This window comes from Melospiza georgiana, chromosome 1, assembly GCF_028018845.1.
Source record: "Melospiza georgiana isolate bMelGeo1 chromosome 1, bMelGeo1.pri, whole genome shotgun sequence".
Classification (NCBI taxonomy): Eukaryota; Metazoa; Chordata; class Aves; order Passeriformes; family Passerellidae; genus Melospiza; species Melospiza georgiana.
Genome location: NC_080430.1, coordinates 53,617,066 through 53,638,046, shown reverse-complemented (window position 1 = coordinate 53,638,046; position 20,981 = coordinate 53,617,066). Strand labels below are relative to the sequence as shown.

The 20,981-nt window shown below is 38.9% G+C and overlaps 1 protein-coding gene across 1 annotated transcript; it reads right to left on the bottom strand.

Moving 5' to 3' along the window:
* Positions 1-7,145: 7,145 nt before the first annotated feature.
* On the bottom strand, positions 7,146-20,419 carry INHBA (inhibin subunit beta A). Its single transcript, XM_058031655.1, has 2 exons — positions 19,627-20,419; positions 7,146-8,724 (listed from the first exon to the last, which is right to left on the bottom strand). The coding sequence occupies exons 1-2, from the start codon at positions 20,417-20,419 to the stop codon at positions 7,838-7,840; spliced, it is 1,680 nt and encodes a 559-aa protein (XP_057887638.1). The 3' UTR covers positions 7,146-7,837.
* Positions 20,420-20,981: the final 562 nt, after the last annotated feature.

The window sequence follows — 20,981 nt, the reverse complement described above, 5'->3', positions numbered from 1 at the left end:
GTGAGACAGCTCTTTTGAAACCATGAAGCACTCAGAGGTCATAGAAGTTGTGCAGCAGGTATTTGCAAGCCACAGATTTGATCACTGTGCTATACTTCTATCAGCAGTATAAGGGAGGACAGTCACCCTGACCCCTACGCAGTACTTCAAATCAGTCTGTGTTTGTATTTCTAGGAGACAGACAAACTTAAGTAAGAAATTAATCACTGAGGGCAGCCATATCTATCTAGCCATGAACTATCAAAACTTTGATTCTGTTAGCCCACTGACAAGCATGGAAACTTTTGTTATATGCACTGAAACTAACCCAGTGATTCAATAGCCCAAGCAGCAGTGTGAAGATGCTCTCTAAGGTAAGACATCCACACTGAGTAGAAACTATCCACATATCTGTTTACCAGAATAATTTGTTGTTATCTGCATTTGTATATTATTAACTTGGTCTAATTTGTTTAGGATAGGGTTGTATTTTAGTATTAGCACATTGTTCTACTCATGAAAAAGGCAGTTCTTAGTTCTCCGCTGTTCTTTTCAAATGGAGCATTTCAACAAGCTTGTACAATAGAAACAGTTCTCAACAGCACTCTTAAAGTAAAAAGGAAATAAAATAGCTGGAGAAAATGGAAAACATCTGGATTGCACTATCTAGTACTGTATTCTGTGTCATGAAATAGAAATAATAACTTTCTGTTTTACACCTGAATTGTAAGCTTCAGTTGTACCAGGTTAATACACCAGCAGTTGGAATCAAGTAGCTCTTATAGTTTTATTCTCTTAGAGCAACTTCCAAATCCAGTTGGATTTGTCTTTTCTGGCAATAATAATCATAGAATAATCTAGGCTGGAAAGACCTTTACGATCACTGAGTCCAACTGTATCATAGAGATCATAATGAAGGGAAGAAAGCATATATTCAAACATGTCTTAGTAGTTTCTGAAACAAATGCTTTCTCTACCACTGATTGTATTGCTTTTTTAAAAATATATTTTCAGTAAGAGGAAACCAATTCAGTTCTCCAAGCTTTGTAGAACAGTTTTCAGTGCTTAATTATTTAAAGGCCTGTTGATAGCTGTGATGGCCCATGCTTGAGCACTATGCAAAAACTCTGCCTAAATATCAACTTCAGAATTGTCACCCCACTGACAATGTGTGGAATGTAGCAAGAGCCCATTTATCACCATAGGAATGCAATGACTGGTGCAAACCCTTCATAAATTCACCCTGCTTTCAAATATGAGGGTACTCAGATAATTTCTCACTCAGAGCAGTAATCAGATGCTTGTAATCAAGCCTCTGATCATTTCATCTGACTACCTATCAATTTATAAACTAACCCATGTGAACTGACAGCTTTCAAATTTTTTATTTTTATTTTTTTTCCTCAGTAATGAAAATTCCCCTTTTATCTGTGTAAGCATCTAGTTCTGGATTATTTAAAGGGAATTGTGGTGATGGTAGCTGAAGACCTAACAGTCTACAGGCAATGGGAAGTTGCAGTTGCCTTTAGCTTTTGTACTCCATGTGTTTCACAAGGAGAAGTGAAGAACCTAAAATTCCATTACTTGTTGGGCCATGAATTCAAATGTCCATTTAACATATTCACATTGAAGAGAAAGATAAATACCGTTCAATCCAAAGAGGCATTATTTCCCAAGTTCCATGAATTTCCCAGCAAGAGCAAGGAATGCATATTAAGGAACAATTACACAAGGCTTGGTGAAACTCCCTTTATTTATTTCACTTGTGTTGTTGCTGCTGTTGTATAAGAAAGAGCAAAATAACAAAAAGAACAAAGTAAAATAAAGTAACAGCTGATCCAAACATTTTTAACATGTTGAAATCCCGTTCCAAATGCAAAGACTCTTTCTTTCTGCCTTTTCTTTGCATTGATTTGCACAAGCATTTTCTCTGTGAGCCAAATACATCTCTGGTATAACTTCACTGAAGTCACTGGACTTACACCAGAGGTGGTTTTGGTCCTCTGTCCTGGGTAAATACAGTAGGAATAAATTGGTCACGCAGGCAGAGTGTCTGGCAATAAGTGCACTGAGTGGTCCTGGCAAACCAATAGGAAAAAATCTAAAATAAAAAGCCCAAATAAGTCTTTTACTTAATATAGGGCCTAAAAATCTACTGGGAGCTGCTGAATACTGCCCACTAACTGTACAAAGTATAGGTAGCATGCCTTCCAAATATCAAAATACCAGACGGAATGCTGTGAAAATAAATAACTTCTAATATAAACAAATGAGAACATATCAAACTGTTACCTCTTTAAACATAATGTAAATAAAAAAAATACCAGTCCTTCTACACAATAAATATTAAGAAACCATTGACATAGTTGAAATGTACTCATATAAATTAACAACTTTAATTACATTAGCCAAACAGACATTGGTTAAAGCACTGCATGTAGTATGCAAAATAATAATAATAACAATAATAATAATAATATCAACAACAAAACACAAAATGATAAAAACAAAATAGGCTTCATAATATCTTGGCTTTCATAATTTATATATATGTATATACATATATATAGCTGTGTGTATATATATATACTGTAGACATATATATAATATGTATATATATATATAATGCAATATAATATAACATAATATTATATGTTATGTCATATTAAATTGTATTATATTTATATATGCATATTATTATGAAGATATATATATACATGCATATAGAATATATGTGTGTATATATGTATCTTCAACCCATTGTCAATGTGTTGTTTTTGAAAGTATTTAAATACAAAGAAACCCATTGAGAATTAACAGATTCATTATATCTCAAAAAATAAATAGCTATAAAACCCAGAAGTGCTGCTTGTTTCGGCCCATGAAAACCTTGTTTCTAGTTGTTCACAGAAGATCAAATTATGATTTTATTTACTCATGCTGAAAACCTTTTACTCCACATGTAATGCAATGAGAGCATACGGGGGAGTAAAGCTTTTTTCAGTATAAGAAAAGGGATTAGCATCTGTTTCTTATACTGATGTACACTATTGACATGAGGTTTAACTTAAAGAACTTAGTAATTTCCATTGTATCTACCTATACTTCAGAAATAGATTTTTCTCAATTTATTGATGCTGACTGGTAACTTTCTAGGAAAGGAGACCCTCTGAAAATCAATGGCATTGCTTACAGAGTAAGGCACAATTCCACATGAGTAACTATAGTCCATCAATTTTTAATTTTGCACATAAACTTTACAGATGCCTGAAGTTCTCTGTCTAAGAGATATTGCTGCTAGCCTCTACATGGTCTTGTGGTGTCACTGTTAAATGAATTTGACAGCTTATTTCTCAACTAAGTACAAAAAAAAGGAGGTATATATAATGCAACCCTACTCTGTAGTGATTTGGTAGGAGAGTGTTTCTATTGAAATCAATGACAAAACTCCCATTTCATTCAATTTTACAGTTTTGGGCACTAGACCATGAGTGCATAATAATTACAAGCATCTGTAAGCATTTCCTTTTGCTAAATCTAAAGGATACAAATACATTCAGCCCTCCCAAAGAAACATCTTAGCATGCACTTATGCCAGTTTCTTAGGCTTTGTAACCAGAGCATCTGACATGGAGATATGAAAAGACAACCAAATGTGGTCAGCTCTCAAGCAGTAAGATTATGGAGGCACTAAACAAATACATTTCTGTGATTAAATATATACTGAAAATGTATTCTCAATATAAACAGTAAGTAGGTTATATGGAAAGGAATGTGTTAGTAGTTAAGAGCCTTTCTTTCCTTTTTTTGGTACAGTCATACCTGAAAGGAGAAGTAATTTTTAAGGCTGCATGCCCTAGAACAACTGCTTAAATATGGTAACAATTTCTAATGCTATTTTAAGTAAATGCAGATTTAATTAAATCAAATTATCAGGGATGGGCTATTTTGCTGGAATCATTCAGTCTTGATTAACATCCAAATTTCTTATTTTACTTTATCATACAGTTTTTCATTTCCCCCTACTTTAAATAACTCTGACCACAAATCAAAACCCCATGACTGATGCTAGAGATTGGAGGGAGAAATCTTTTAAATTTGTGACCAGTATACACATACAAATGCAAGCTAAAAAAAAATAGGGCTTGGAACACTTACTTCTTGATTTGAAAACTTTTTTCTGTTTTTGGTATAGCTGTCATGAAACATGCTCACAATATCTGAAATCCTATATTCTTTCCTCACTTGGAAGTTGTCTCAGGCTAGTTTCACGTTTTTCAGGCCAGTCCCTATTCATCACATTACATCTGCTATCAAATTCAGGATGAGAATTATTTTTTAAAGGGTCTTTCTCCTTTAGCCAGAAAAACCATGACTTTTTCTAAACCAACTTTGCTAGCAGCCAATGGGAGTTTTGCCATTGTCATCTAGGGGAAGGTTTGGGGATTTCTGGTCTCCAATGCTCTCTAAGTAATCACTGTTGAGAATAAATTTTATCAATGTGAGCCATCTGACCTGTTTCCCTTACCACTGTGTTCAGATCCACCATGATGCAAACAGCCTCATTCAAATAATTGGATTAAACAGCATTGGCTGTGGTGCCATTCACTCAGAATCCTTTCTCTCCCTTGACAGTGCCCACAGCAGAAGGAACCTGTCATTCACCCTGGCACAGCTTTACTCACGTAAGTAGTTTTACTGATCTTGTAAGGAGGCCAGTTGACATCAAAGGGCCTGTTGACACAAGTAACCATTCTGGGACATCTGATGATATAAATAAGAGTTCTGGGGCACCCAATTTTAAGGCCAAGTACAAAGACCAGTGAACTAAATGGTATCCTCAACAACTCTCACAGACTGTGTCCCTGTTCCTGCTGCTCCAAAGGCTGGCTCTGCTTCTAGAAAAATTGACAGAAATTCTGCCACATGCTTCAAATAAGCAGGGCCAAGAACTTTGTTAAATTTATAAAGATAAATTAGTTGTCCATCCTTTTTTTGTTCCTGAAAATTTTCCTACTAGCATTTGGTATCCCTCATTTTCCCCAGGAAGAAAACACAAAAAACCCAACAAACTTCTGTAAATAATTTAAATCAGAAAGCCTTGATATTTTACAGAACACTTCAGTGACAAATTTAGTGTTTAACCAATTATATTTTTTCAACTTTTTTCTTTGCAAATTGCAAACAAGTCTGTAAAAAAACTGTGTTGTATAAAAAGTACATAAATGTATAACCCATTAGCTGTACTATGCAATCTAAATATTGTGGAATAAATTAGATAGAAAACTTAGCTATATGCATGTATGTTGATACTTATTCAACAGAGGAAAGGGCTATTTTTTTTCTTTCTTTCTTTTTTTTCTTTTTTTTTCCCTTTTCATTTTTATCTCTATAGATACATACAAATACAGACATGCGCCCATGCGCACACACATCTGCACACGCAGAGAACACACGCGCACACATGCACACACAAACAGTTTTGGCTGACAAAAAATGAAGGCCCTGATTACACTGTTTAAACATGGTTCTTGCCATGAAGGTGCTAACACACTATCCCTAGCCAGTGTGACTGGGTTATATTGTGCTATCTTTTTTCTTTTTTTTTCTTTTTCTTTTTTTTTTTTTTTTTAAACAGACTGTGCTCTCAGCAAGATGGGGAGCTTTGTTAGTACTTCTTTCCAGGAGAGGCATTTAGAAGCCTGTCCCCTTCAGAAGGCAACTAACAGGGACTTGGTTCAGCAAACCTAGGAGAGTCTGAAGCTTCAGGCTCAGGGTTATCAAACTCAGTGTAAACAGGGCCTAAAGGTTTCTCCCATTCCCTCTTATCATCTCCCCCTACCCAAAGACAAATGTAAGTTTAACATTCTTTTAAATATGACAGCGAAAATTTTTTTAAAAAACAACAACTATCTACCTATGCCCTACGGGTTGGACCCTTCAGGTTAGGTGTTGACACTGAAAATTAGGTCTTACAGGTAACACGCAAACCCATTAAGAGTTGTCATGCTAGAGGGTGGTGGTTGAGAAAGCCAGCATTTCAGCAAAGACTGTATTTCAAACAGAAATCCAACCACAATTGCCATTTTCTGTATATTTGCAGGAGCAATGGTGGACAGGGCCCAAGGCTGCTTGTAATTTTACATCAACACTTTTAAAGTGTATACCAGCACTTCAGGTTTCTCTTGCACAAATACCATTTTGAACATGTAGCCTCCCACTTGGCAGTAAGAAACAAAAAATCTTTTAACATACTGTGCTTTGCACACAAACATTCATTGTTTTAAGAACAGTAAAATGAAGCCAGAAGTGCTTATACCTTGTGTATACATACATATATACATACAGGAATATATACATATGTATGTATATCCCTTGGACAAAGTTGTTTCCCTACAGTGCACATTTGCTGTGCATAAGGGCCGAGTTTAGTGTTGTACATACAAAACAGTATGATTATGCTCAGATGGACCTCAGATCCAAGCACTTTGGATCCAAATCCCAGGGATTTTCTGGGCTTACTTCAAAAGGTGATTTTTTGTTGAGGGCACTATTTGAATTTAACTGGTTAACAGATATTCTAGCCTGAATGTAATCAACCCACTGACTTAATTCAAACCCTAACTCATTACAGGTGAATGGTACCAACCACAAACAGACTTTATAGAGGCTTGCACAAATGTCTTTGGTGTATGTGTCTATTCATTTTAAGGTACAAAATAATAATAATTATTATAATAATAAAAATAGCTATTTTGTGTGCTGTAGCAGTTCTTGTATAGCTCACAATAAGTGCAGCTCTCAACCCCTCCCACACCCAACCACCCTCCCTTGCAAATATTTGTTAAATAAGGATTAGACAGGTCAGACACCATTGTAGTGCAAATAGTAAACGATTAAAAATTTTTTTTACAAAATATAGAAATGTTTGACTCCAGCAACTGGACAAACATGTTCCTTTCAAGTATCTCTCACCAAAGATTTTTTTTTTTAAACAAGTTACTTCCATTTTAAAAAAAAGTCTCTCTGTTTTTTTTTTTTTTTTCTTTCTCTTGCAGGTAAACAGTTTCAAACCATCTAGGTTGCATAGTTCTAACATTGTAAGCACCTTTACAGAATGTAACTTTTATTCTTTCATTAATTTTTTTGTTCCGTTTTTTTCTTCATTTTTCTTTTTTCCTTTTTTCTTCTTTTTTTTTTTTTTTGTAAATGTAGTGCAGAAGATGAAGGTGTACACACCCTGCACACTATTGACCCTTGATCAATGTTAAGTATGTGTATTGTGTCTGTATGTATAGAGACATGTATGTAAATACATAGCCATATATATACAAACACAAACACTATACACCTACTCAGTTGCTCTGTAAATGTGGGGGGAAAGCGCCAGTGACTGCAGTGATCATACACATGGCTTTTCATTGACCTTTTGGACTTTGTCCAAATTTCTGCAGGTTAGATGAGCTGCTACCATGGCTTGACCTGATGGGTAACTAAGGGAGGGAACAAAACTTCCTTCCCCTAGTAGTAACTAATGTTTAGTATACTATGTAACAAGATAAGGAGCATACTGAAAGGAAGGGGAAATCCCCAATCCATACCACCATTTTGACCTATCTTGTTCAAGCCCATCTTCATGACATTTTCTTCCTTTTTTGTAGCTGAAGTCTTTTCTGATCTTCCATAAGTCTTTTTTTTTTCTTCTTCTTTCTCTCCCTTTTCTTGCTCTCTTTTATTTTTGCTTATATTTCTGATGATTGTTTCACTCAAAAAATATTATACCATGTCAGGTCTTTCCTCTTCTTGGGCTTTTGATACATTTTCTACTTAACAAGAAGGGTCTTGTGCACACTAGCATCTACGAACAGCCACACTCCTCCACAATCATATTCTGTATGTCTTTCTTAATGATGTTCTGGCCATCGTCATAGTAGAGCATGGACATAGGCCGGAGCTTGGTGGGCACACAGCATGATTTGAGGTTGGCAAAGGGGCTATGGCCCCGCATGCGGTAGTGGTTGATGACAGTGGAGTGGAAAGATAATGATGAGCCAGATGTGCCTGCTATATGGCTGGGACACTCTCCTTCGCAGTAGTTGGCATGATAACCTGTAGGAGCAATGATCCAGTCACTCCACCCTATGTCCTTGAAGCTGACAAAGAACTGCTTCTTGCAGCAGATGTTGACTTTGCCATCACACTCCAGGCCTCGTCTTCGCCGCCTGTGCTGGCGATCCTCTGAGTGCCGGGCAAGCATCATCAAGAAGGGCCGATGTGATTGCTCCTTCTCCTCTTCTCCTGTGAATTCTCCAGCTTCCTTTTCTTTCCCTTCCCCATCATCTTCCTTTTTCTTCTTCTTGCCCAGTAGCACCAGGTTGGCTCCAGTCTCTTGACAAAGGTCACAGGCAATCCGCACATCCAAAGAGTTCTTGCCTTGGTCCAGGAGTCTCTGGACACTGCTGGAGACAGGGAAGATGTGCCAAGTACTCTTACGAGTGTCCACTGCCTTTTCTGAAATCAAAGTCTCACTCTTTTCACCTTTCAGCCCCCCATCCTCTGTGTCTTCTGCTCCTTCAGAATTGCCTTTTGGCTGTCGCTGCTGTTGGAACAGGCGGATGGTGACTTTTGTCCTGCTCCGGTTGGCCTTGGAGACCTTCAGGAAGAGCCACACTTCAGCATGCTCCACCACCGATAATTCACTGCCTTCCTTGGAAATCTCAAAGTGCAACATTTTCTTGGCTGTGCCTGATTTGGTAAATGGAAATAGACAGGAAGAGCTTGTTAGTATGTCTGCTTGATTTTGTTAAAGAGACTTCTGTTACTTTTTCCACAGGCGTGAAGTGCCCTAGGTTTTCTATTTGGTTCTTTAATTTTTATGGATTTTCTGTTCTAACCTTCCTTCACCCCCTCCTCAGTTTATATTTTGTGAAAATACATTTGCCTGTTTTCCAGCATATTTTAACCAGACCATTTTTCATAGTAACAATGTAAAGGATTAATGGATCTCATGGCAAATAAGCATCAGTGGCTGCCAAGGTTTGCTTCAGCTGTCTTTGTGATCACTGTGAGCTGAAAGGCAAAAATGCTTTATGATGGCAGTCCATATGTACCATATGCAAAAAAATCTACACCTGATATCTGGTTAGGAAATAAGGTCCAGTGCTACCAGTTCTTTAGCAATACTTTGAAAATTATGTGGGGAAGAGTTTTACACTCTCCCTCCATAACAATACATCCTTCATTTGCATCTTAAAATGAGTTTGTAAACATCTATTGTTTCGAAAACAAACACATGCCTAAAATATGAACATCCACTTTAAAAAGTTTTCAGATTTATATTGTAAAGAATTGAAGAATTACAGCAGGCAGACTTTTCATCCTGTTAGCTGTAAATCCTGTTCCTAATTTAAGGCACTGTACTTGCTGTGATTATAGTAATGGTGAATACACTAAGAAATGAGCTAAAGAACTGTATAATTATGGGATGGTTCTCTGGCATAATTGTATCAACTTGCTAAGATGTCATTATGATGATTGTGATGGTGAGGAGGTGTTTCTCAGATACAGAGCTCATATCCCTGGCAGAAGTTGGAATGAATAATGAGGGCTGTTTAATGATTTGATCACTAGAGCATGAAGAAGTTAAGAGAGAATGAATTAGCTGGGGGATGGTGGTGATATAATTTTTCAAGAGAGGTACTTTTCTATTTTCTTAACAAAAAAAAAAGCCCTAATGATGTCTTTTGTTCCTTCTCAGCAGGGAGGCCAGGATGGACTGGGGTCAGAGATTTGCAATATACAGATATCTGGCCTTAGTGAGAAAGAAACTGTATTCATAATTATCAATTTGTCATTAATATTATTCTTGAGCTACCCATAGTTGTTTACCGAATTTTCTGTGCAGCAATTCTTCTTGTCAGTGAACTGTAACTTTGCAGCCTAAGACCAGAAAGTGGTGATTAAAACAGAAGTAGCAGGACACATAACAGGAAAAGTTGCCCTCTTTGTAGCAAGGGTCTTCTCCTCGCTTCCCACTGCAACTGAATTCACCACTATGGGCTCCCTGACCATTTCCCTATTCTCCCATTCTCAGGTGAGACAGGACTAGAGCAAAATCCCAAGAGACATCTACCTTGTGTTCACTTGCAAATTGAAGAGTTGCTGATTTCTGAAGTTTGTAGGCAGGCCGTGCTGCCCCTTGAGCTACCTGTTGCTTTTCTTCTCTGTGAAGTACTAGCACTGACACATTCAGCTTTCCCTCGTGGCATTCCCAGGTCAAAGACAGAGACATTTCTGAATTACAGTGTCCAAAGGGCACAGTGTTTTGTTTTTGTTTTCCCACTAAGTGAGAGTGTGAAATTGTAGCCTTTAACTGTCACTGAGATATGGAAACACATGGTTTGTGTTAACTGCTTCTCACAGACTGAGAGAAGCTGATGCCAGTCTTCAGAGTGAGTTACATTAATTTCTTCTTTTAAGGAAGTAGCTCATAAAAAAGATAGAACAAGCTGACCAGTACTGTGAGGCATGATGAAAGTACTCTTTTTCTATTATTTTTTAATTGATTCATTCAATAATGACTGAATGGCTAATACTGGGTTCTTTTCCATTCTGGTAATCAAACTATATCAAAGCTGCCAGCTGTGTTTGAACAGAGGTCAGGTGACAGACACCAATGTCACTCTTGACTCAGTTTCAGAGCGTGAGGAGTTGTACAGTGACATCCCTCCAGTCCAACGGAAGTCCAAAAGGCTGGTTGCCTTGTACATAGGGTGTTATGGAGTTTTCTCTCAGATAATGGATACTTCTAAGGGCTGTGAGAACCAGCCAGATTCTGGCTTTATTCCCCCTGACTCTCCCTTCTAAAGCCAGCTTCTAACTTTAGGTTATCCCTTCCAGTCCTGATAAATCCTTTCTGAGGGGGCCTGGACTTAAAGGGAACCTGAAGGCAGGTGATGTGCCAAGGTTGGGTTGCTGGTTGCTGCCAACCAAGACTCTATTCAACCCATTCTGCTTGCTGCCTCTACCCAAGCAAACCTTGGTAAAATAAAATGTGGTTTAGATCAAGCTGCAGAAGACCTTCTTCCCAGCTGCTCTCTTTCCCCAGAGCTCACAGACTTCTGTCTGGAATAAGCATGGATTGCTGGGAGTTGCTATACTTATTCTGCATTCTTGAGAAACCAAGCTGCGCATAGACAGCAGTTTTGGCTTTACTGGGGGTCCTCTGCATGGCAGATCAACTGTGCTGGGTGCATGAGAAGCTCATCTGTGTTGGAAATGGACAAAAAATCTGGTCTGGTCGTCTGCTCTGGAGAAAGCGGGTAGGGTGTGCCGACCTGGCTCAACAGTGGAAGAAGCTGTGTGACCTATCTAATCTAAAAATCCAGGCAGCCCTGAATTACAGAATAACCTAGCACTGTTAAGTGCTAGTGCATGGTATTTCACATTCTGCTATTTCCATCCTAGTGGGAGTTGAAAATAGTTACGAAGTGACGTATCTGCAACAGCAAATATTCACTTTACCTTTTGCACTGGCCAGAAGTGTAGTGATGCAAGCAGTCTTTTTGACAAATATTACATGAAAGGAACAGGACCTCAAAAACCCTCTTAAATAGCTTTTCAAATGCTCCTCCATGTGTCAAAGTAGAATTCTTCCTCATTACTAAAAATATTTGAACAGTATGGTGAAAGTACATGAGTACTTGCTTTTTCTTTACTTAAGGGAAGTGAGCTTGAACAAGGTAGCCTAAGACATGTCCTTCTACAGGGATAACAGGCTCCTTGTAGGTTGTTAGCTACAATAACAGCGTCTCTCGATGTCGTTAGCTACATTTTCAGAAACAAATGGTGGGTTAAGAATCTAAAGGAAAAGATGCAGGGAGCTTATCTGAACCTAATATTTCTGAATGAAACAAAATCCTGAAACCTGCATAGCTAATAAAAGGTTTTATAGCAATTAAAAAACACTTTCCCTTTCATAGGTCTTTTTAGAAGGAGACTGGGAATAGTGCAAGGTTGAGGATAAAAAGCATGCTTTCACATTAGGAAAAAACGAAGCTTTTCTGAATTCTCTCCACATTCACAACTAGTTTGTTACGATCACACAGCACAAATGGTATGAATCCTGCAGTTTTTAAGAGGTCACTGTTCTCAGACAAGCTCATTTTGAAATCAGAGTTTGGCCTGTTCTAAAACCAAATTGAGACCCTAGGATCTGACTTATTATGGTTACACAGTCACTTTATAACAGGATCTCTGTTTCCAAAAGGTTCAGTGCTACAATAAAATAAATTCTTCAAGTGTTCTGAGACAAAAAATAAAAATAAAAATAAAAATAAAAATCTATAGTTAAATTTCTCAAGATATTTCTTAGGGATTTAGCAGTCTTTCTTTATAGGTCTGAATTAACGGTCAGGATTAAAGCTTCAGTTCACCAAGATGAAGGTAAAAGGGAGACTCCTGAAATTTGGGGATGGTATCACTTCCATAATTACATTTGGTTTAGCCTTTTTTCCTGCTGTTACATTTGCCATGAGTGATTTGCAAGGGTCTTTTTCCATTTGTAATCATCCTGCTCCTCCTGCCTGACTGCTGAGGAAAGACCCACAGCCCAACAGTGATAATGCCTTCATCACTTCCATGCTCATATAAACAGCAGTGTCAACAGCCTGGATTGTTATCATAGCAGAAGGCAGCTGAAAAAGGAGACAAGGGATTACTTTTGGGCTCCTTTTGATTGCTTTTCCTCATTTCCCTTTCCCAAAACATTGGAGAGGCCACCTCTCTGCTTTACTGCTGAGCAAAGTCCCTTCCAGAAGGAGGGCTGTGATGCCAAAGGAGCAGTCTAGCAGGGCAAGTGACACCAGCAAATGATGTGAGAAGTGGTTAAAAATACAAGCTCTAAGTAGTGCATATATGGTAAAAGGTTTAATGGAAGGAGTTACTGAATGGAAAGAAAGTGTAGCAGTATATATAGCACGGGAGTTTTCTCAGATCTGTTTTTCTCTTCAGCAGTGCTCACGCACCTTTTTAGGAGAGAAACCTGAACATGCAAGCAGAGGGGAGCCTGCACAGGTACTCTCCTCTCCGCCTCTGGAAGGGCTGCCCAGGGCTCGCACTCTGCAGGCAGCACCTGCTCCCGAGCAGCACGCGGGTGACGGGCATGGCACAGTAGCCCGTGGAGAGACTGGCAGAGCCCTTGAGGGCCAGGCCCAGGGGGACTGGAGGGGCAGCCCTGCATCAGGTAGCTGATGCTGTGCTCCAGCAGGGATCTGCAGGTCCAGGGTGCTCTTCCTCTGAGGCTAAGGATCCTTCCCTCTGTATGGCTGGCTTTAACTATGCCATTGAAGTGCTGTTATTTGCAATTTGCAGCAGGATTCAAGATCAAGCCCTGCTATTTCAAGCTATACACAGATACTAGGTGGGGTCGAAGCTATACAATTGAGAGTATCTTCTTTGGAGTAAAATGCAAAAATATTTAATTTTTTTTTACCTTTATGCTCTTAAATTATTAAGGCTTTTTCTTTCATAATGAAAGCCATTATTCTTTGTAACATTATAATGTGGCTTATTCTTAATTTCTCTTAATACACGGAATTTATTTTCCTTTGATAAATGCTCAGTGTGTAAGAAGGTGCTGTCGCTTTAAATATCTATGCTTCACTGGTGCTTAATTTTGAAACGTTTTTACATTATACTGTAAGTGAACTGTTTTTCCATACAAAGCAAGCTTTTTTTTCCTTTTTTAGTTGCTAACTTTACTACTGCCTATGTTTAGATTTAGGGGAATTTGTACTGCGTGCCAATCTGTAATTACATTCAAAAGCATCCTTCCCTTCACTTCTCATTTCCGTTCCCCAGGAGACAGAAAAAAAATAGGTTACTAGAAAGGTTCCTCTAAAGAGAGTGAAGAGCAGAGCATGGTTATTGAGAGATAATTGCTCAAAATGTTTACTAATGAGTGACCACTGGAGTTAGATGAATTCTTTGCAGTGTAGAATTTATTCAGAGAATTTAGTGTTATCGTCTTGTAATTATCCCCTAGGCAGACTGATGATTACAAATCTCCTATTGCCACAGTTAGACAGTGGCCATTTCTGTGAATGCATTTCAGCCTATGGATCACTGGCAAACAATTTATTCTGATTATTCATTATCCAGCATATGTGACCACTCATCCAGGTCACATACTTTCATTCCTGCTCCCTTACTCTTGCCTCTTACAGTGAGAGGGGAAATTATGGCACAATTAATACCTTATCTTCATGCTTACTTACCATTAGCTGTCAGAAAAGGAAGATTTTGTTGTAAGAGAAAAATAAATCAAAAAAGAAAATCAGGAAAAAGGAACTATTCCCTGAGTGCTCATGGGGGAAAAAAAAAGCAGCAGCAGCAGCGACTTTATTTAAATACCTTTTCTTGAAAAGTTAACCCAAAGAGGCACTGACAAGGTCATTCAGAATGTGAAATAATTCAGTTCTGGTGAACCTTGACTCTCCTCTGCTATTTTGTTAGGAAGCACTTTACATCCACAGCTTTGAGTTCTTTCCAAATTGAAAGCCCTTCCCCCACATGGCTTCAAATATTTAGAAACAAAAAAGGTGTTTGTTTGGTTGAAGTTTGTTTTTTTTTCTTTTATTTGATTTTTTCGTTTACGTCTAAAATAGCTCAAGCAAAGTTTAGGAATATTTGCACCAGTAAAATATTCCAAGGTAAAAACAATCCCAAGGCTTCATCTTTTTTCTTCTTTTTTTTTTTTTTTTTTTTGAGAGAGCAATTTTTTTTGTGCATACTTGTAATAATTTGCTGTAAATTCTAAAATTAGGTGGATCAGAGGCTGCCTGTTTGTTTTCATTAAAATATTTAATTTCTGAGCACTAAGGCCCAAATCCCAGGCCCACTGAAATGAATAACAGAATTTCCAGTTGCTTCCAGTAAACTAAGCTTCAATCCTATATTAACGTTGCAAAGCTATGTTGCATTAAATGAGATTGCCTTCTCATAGGCATATCTCTATATATAGATATAGATATAAGAATTCCTGAGCATGAATCACTTACATGTATGCAAGGCAGATATATCCTGCGCAGAGGAAACACATGAATGCACATCCTCGTCTGCAGGAATGCTATGGGTGCAGGCAGAGGTATAGGAGCATGTTTGCCCTGGGATACCTGCATGTAAGGACATACATGTGCTCATACACACACAGGCAAATACATATTCAGATACTCCCTACTAGGACACAAAACTGTGGGCCTGGCTACACAGAGATGGACACATACAGTACTTTCTTTTTCTCAGGTATGTTTTTCTAAACTGGTTCCCACCTTCCTAGATTCATCTGTGCTTTCTCAGGTTGTTCTTTAAACCAACCATCCACTCTTAATTCTCACATTTTTGATACAGAGAAACAGATCAATACAGAATGGCTTTTCTCTTCTGGAAGCAGTTTGCCTTCATTTGCTAAACCTGAAATCTTTGATTTGGTTTGCCAGGGGGGAGGGGGGCAGGAGGGAAGAAAAAACAACAAGGGAAAATAGGCTTGTTTTCTAAAAGCTGAGGAGACTGCATTAAAAAAATGATGTGAGGAAATCATCTCATAGGATGATTCATGGTCACATTTCTCAGTATCTTGTAAAAAATAATATTTATAATTTCTGATCTGTCTAGATTTCCAGCACTTCTAGCATCCATCTTTTACTCCTCTACCTATTTCCTTCCTGCATTATTTTCCTTGCAGCTTTTCACTCCAGTGAATCCTTGCCTTTTAAATAAACTAGAAGAAACGATCCCCACTCAGAGCAGCTACAGATAAGCATAAATATCTCTGGGATTCAGAATCCAATTAGGTAAAATAAGTGTGCGGGAATGTTGCCTCGTGTGGAGCAAAAAGCCTTTGGAGTGTGCCCTCTCGTGGCCGTTCTTTATTCAGCATGAGTACTTGTACCCTTAAATACAGTTCTTTTCAAATGAAAATTGACGAAATTATTCAAAATACATAAGCGACACATCCTTTGGGGTTTTTTTCCATCCTGAACTGCCAGCTTGGTTGTATAGGGTAGGTGAATACATGTATCCCTCTGCACATGAAGGTAGGCATCACATGATCAAGTCAGTTCACCTGGAATTCTGTATGAAGTGGTACAAAACAGTGGAAGTGGTCTAAATAGCTGGCAGACTCCTGTTTTTTTCCCCTGGAATCTCTCCTGAAGATAAATCTTTAGCTTTCTGTATTTCCATCTGATAATTCCTGTCACCTTCTCGGGGGCTGATGTTAGCAACCCATTTCATTGGTAGTTTAGTTGCCAGGATCAAATTCAGTTGGCAGAGTCCCAGAACTGCCTAATAAGCTGTCTACTTAAAATAATGAACGAGTTAGTAGCCAATCACATTTAGAAGTATTGAGTATCTCTATTGTTGAACCTGTTGGATTCGCTTGTCACAAAATTTTATGACCACTCTCCTCAAAAAACTATTTTTAAGACTTTGAAGTAACACACAGAACTCTGGCACAGCTTCCCTTACAGCAGAACTAATCAACGTTAGTAATCTCAGTTTGATATGCAAGTAGAAAGTAATTTTCATGTTTTACTTGTAAGAGTGCCAAAGGACAGTAGGGTGCATTTGTAACTTTTGCCCAATACTCACAGTCATTAGTTTTGCAGAGATCTGTCTGGATGTGTTAGCTGTAAAAAGTACCTGCCAACTATTTTGCTGATTTCCTGGACATAACTACACCTGTTCTTCAGACAAGTTTACTACATTTATTTGCCCTCTAATTGTCTGAAGTCTGCTCTTGTTTGCATTTTGGTTTATTTTAGAAAAAAGCAGTCTCAAGACAGAACTGCATGCACAGGGTGCCGCTTGCTCATTCACCCCACTTCTTTGCATGTTTGAGAATATGGCTGATGAAAGATGGAAATACTACATTTTTATAAAGGCAAGTAGTTAATCTGGCATCTGAAAGACATTTCCCTAAAGGCTTTGTTTATGTCAAGCCATACACGAAGAAACAAGAAGCCTAAAGTCTTATTTTGCTTTTTGTAGACACTTTTTTGACACAATATGAGATGTTTTCATTCATTTTCATTGATTTCTTATTGCCCTCTATTGAGGCAGAGTGAGTTTGATGTTAAAAGCAGCAAACACATTAACCTGGCTGTGAGTGGAACATGTTTGTTCTCCTGCTTGGTGTTTAAATTTCTTCATGCTATTCCCAGTTCCCACAGTACGAAAAGTGGCGGCTGTGGCTATATTCAATTTCTGTCTTTTTAACTCATACTTCCTATATGACATGTCACTTGCCTTTGTTTTTTGCCTCCCTTTCCTTTACAGTAAAAAGATACTGGTTCAATATTTGATAGGAATAACTTCCAGTGCACAAGAGGACAGGATCTCAAGAAGGGCTTACTTAAGTGGCTGCAGCACTGGCACCTGTAAAATGTGGTAGATCCTCTATATTAGCAATTTACCAGATGAATGGATGTACATGAATATGCTTCAGTAATCTGAAGTTACTCCACAGAGTGGATTTATCATTTCCATTATAAGCCCAAACCAGAGCTCAGTTCTTAGGTAGCTCATAGTCCCTCCCTTGTCCCAAATCAAAGAGGTATGGAAAGGCAGCAGGTATGGAAAAAATGGACAGAGCAGCCCTCCTGCCTAGGCTTCCAGGATCATCTTAGTATGAAGGAATAGAACTGTGGCAGGGAGGAGAAGGCATGAGAACACAGTGGATGCCCCTGTCCTGCAACTCCATAGCGTTAAGTCCTCTTCAAGTAGTTTGTCAGCAGCAGTAGCACAACGCTATGTAAATCAAGCAGAGTGACAGTGTTGGTGGCTGGTGGCGGGGATGGGTGGCAGGATGATTGGCCAGTGTGTGGGCAATGGCATGGTTTCTGCTGCTCACGTGACTGCCAGAGCCAATGGCTTCGGGAGCCGCCGTTGGAGGGTATTGTACAGAGTAGGCATATATCAAATTCCAAATTCCTTTGTGTCAGAGCTCAGGAGAGACAATAATGTGTTTACAAATGATTGCGACGCACACAGTGAAGAGAAACCACTGTTCATGCCATATGTGTTCCACTGTGCTCAGAGCGAGCTGCTGAAAACCAGGTGGGGAATCTGACTCGCAGACAGCTTAGAGGTTTCCTTGCTTTTATAAATTCATTTCTAAACTAATGTTGAGCTACCCTTGCTTCTAATGACCTCTTGCACTGACACCTACTCTCTGCTTTCTGAAGTGGAGGGGATGGAAAAACTGAAAAGCCTGAGCTCTCATGCTGAAAGAACTGATAATATGTATATTGACAAGGACTCCAAAGGCAAGGGCCCCTTGTACAGTTGGAAATCAGACAGCCAGCAGGAATGTCTGCACTTAAAAGCATGCACACTTCTTGTGCATGGCTTCCCTGCAATCAGAACATCTGAGTCAACAGGTTTTCAGGACTGGAAACTCTGAGTGTTGTCTTAATTGTTTATACTGCTGCAGCAAACTTTTAAACAAAAATGCTTGGAGTTCCTTTGCATACTTTGCCTACCATATGCTGTACCAAACAAAACAATGACATTCTTTTAAAACCGTCTTGGCAACAGGAAAAATGCTTTGGCTAGACAGCATCATAAAAAGTTGCTGTTAGTTAGATGATAGACTTATTGCAAGTAACTGCTATTGATGCATGCATTAGCATACCCACATACACTAACAGATTTATGTGCAGATACACATACGTTGAATTAAAATGGGTTCTGGTCCTATTCATGTAGGAACAAGACAGCAAAGTACAACTTTAGAGCTGTTTCCTATGGGCAATTTATGTGAGACCTAAGACTTTACTTACTAAACACATATATTCTGAGCTCTTACTGCCTAAGAGTTAGGGGAAAAAGAACTGTGAAAGAGTTCAAAATACACCCTACCAAGGTTGCATTTTTGGCAGGAGTGTTTTAGGAGCAGAATCTTTTTTCCAGTATGCAGAAGTCTGCATTACAAATTGGATCAGCTACAGCAACTTGTCCAGTTCTATTGAAGTCATCTGACAGTCCCTGAAACTCTTTATTGCCGAAGATGCTGTGTTAAATTAAAGAAAAAAAAAAGACAAAAAAAAGGAGGGCAAAAACCCACAAAAAAGCCATCTCACTTCTAAAACTTTAAGCTGCTTCATCTGATTTTGTAACTTCCACTATAATTTTTACATGAAAGGGCTGTCTCTGAAGTAGTTTGCAGTTCACTTTCTGTCTTCATAAACTCCCCAAAAGGCTACAGCCTTTTTTCTTTTACCATCAAATCTGCAATCCAGCCCTTTACTGCAAGCACTCTGTATTTACAGGCAGAGTTTGGAGGACCCTGCTGCAGCCTGACTTTATGTTCAAGATTGGTTAGAGAGCTTCCTCCCTGTGTGAATGACTGTGCTTAGCAAGTGTAATCTGTAGCCAAGACTAAGTCAGAAAAATCAAATTCCTTCAGAGTCCTACCCCCCCATCCCATTCCTCCTTCTCCCTTCCCCCCAGTCTCATCCTACAACCTTGTAGAAAACATTATTGCTGAGGAGAAGAAAATAAGTTAATTGCAGTTTTGGCAGAAAGGATATTTTTCAGTTTGGGGACAAAGGATATTTTACAGTTTGTTTTTTTTCAAGCACTCACCTGATTCTGCAAAAGTGATGATTTCTGAGGTTTGCTCCACAACTTCATTCATTTCGGCTCTTCTTCCAACGTCATCCTCTATTTCCACATAACCATCCTCTCCCACCTTTCCCACGTGGAGTTTTTTGATGGCATTTAAAAGTGCTGCCTTGGGCACTGGCTGAGTGATATTAGGTCTGTCCCTCAAGTGCAACATGTTCAGTATGTGCTTCTTTACTGCTTCCACCATCTCAGGCTGTGAGCTGGGCACATCCTTTGAGAGCGTGGCAAGGGCACATGATGGACAGTCAGTGACTGAACTGTGCCCCTCGGATCCTGGGGTTGGGGAACTCCTCACTATAATCCAGCAAAGCACCAACAGAAATCCTCTCTTCCAAAGCAAAGGCATCCTGGCAGCAAAAGTTGTTGTGATTCCCTTTTTAAAAGGCCCTGCTTTTCCTCCCCCTTCACGAACAGTTTTTTTGGGGGCTGGTTTAGTTTGCTTGTTTGTTTGTTTGTTTTTCCTTCTCTTCAGCAAATTCTCTGGAACAAGAACCAAAAGTTTTCTGTGAAGTTTTGTTTGCAGGTTCCCTCTCTGAATGCAATAAGTGCTGTAGATGTTTGTGGCTGTCAGGGAGAAGAGTTCTGACTCTGTCTCAGAGTAGGAGAGAGACACAGAGAGAGGGAGAGAGAGAGAGAGGACGGATTGGCCTAAAGTGAGTGAGTGAATGAGAGAGGGAGGGAGTTTTGTCTGTGAGTAAAGGCTATGATTAGGAAGGGGGAGGAACAGGCAGGCTGGCTTCCTTATGCTCATTGCTCCCCTAACACACACCTCTCTTCAAATATCACTACTCGTGGTTCCTTCCCTCCCCCCTTTCTAAAAGATCTTCTCATTCCTGTAAATTTACTCTCTTTTTTTTTCCTTTTTTTTTTCCTCTCTGTTTGACCCCTCCCCCCCCAGCTGTCATGCCCCCCCCTTTTTTTCCTTTCTTTTTGTTTTGTTTTGTTTGTTTTATTCCTTCAACAGAATCACCAGTTTAACTAAACAGAGGAAACATGAATGAATGAAAAGAGTGAAATCTTTAACGAGCACCTTGCTCTTGGTCCTGCCTGGTATTGTTAGGGATAGCAGGAGATGTTAAATAGCTTGTGAATGAGATGGGAATGAGGGCAGGGGCTCTGAATATTTTGAACAGAGCCCCTGCCTGTTCAAAATATTATTCTGCCTGGAGTAGAAGCAAAAAAATCTTTTCTGCTCACTTCTAAATGCAGGGGGTTATCAACACTGGCAAAAGATCTGACAGGCACAAAATAGCACTGTTGTTTGGAGGGCTCTATAATACATGATACACTGCTCAGCTGCAATATGCAGTCAA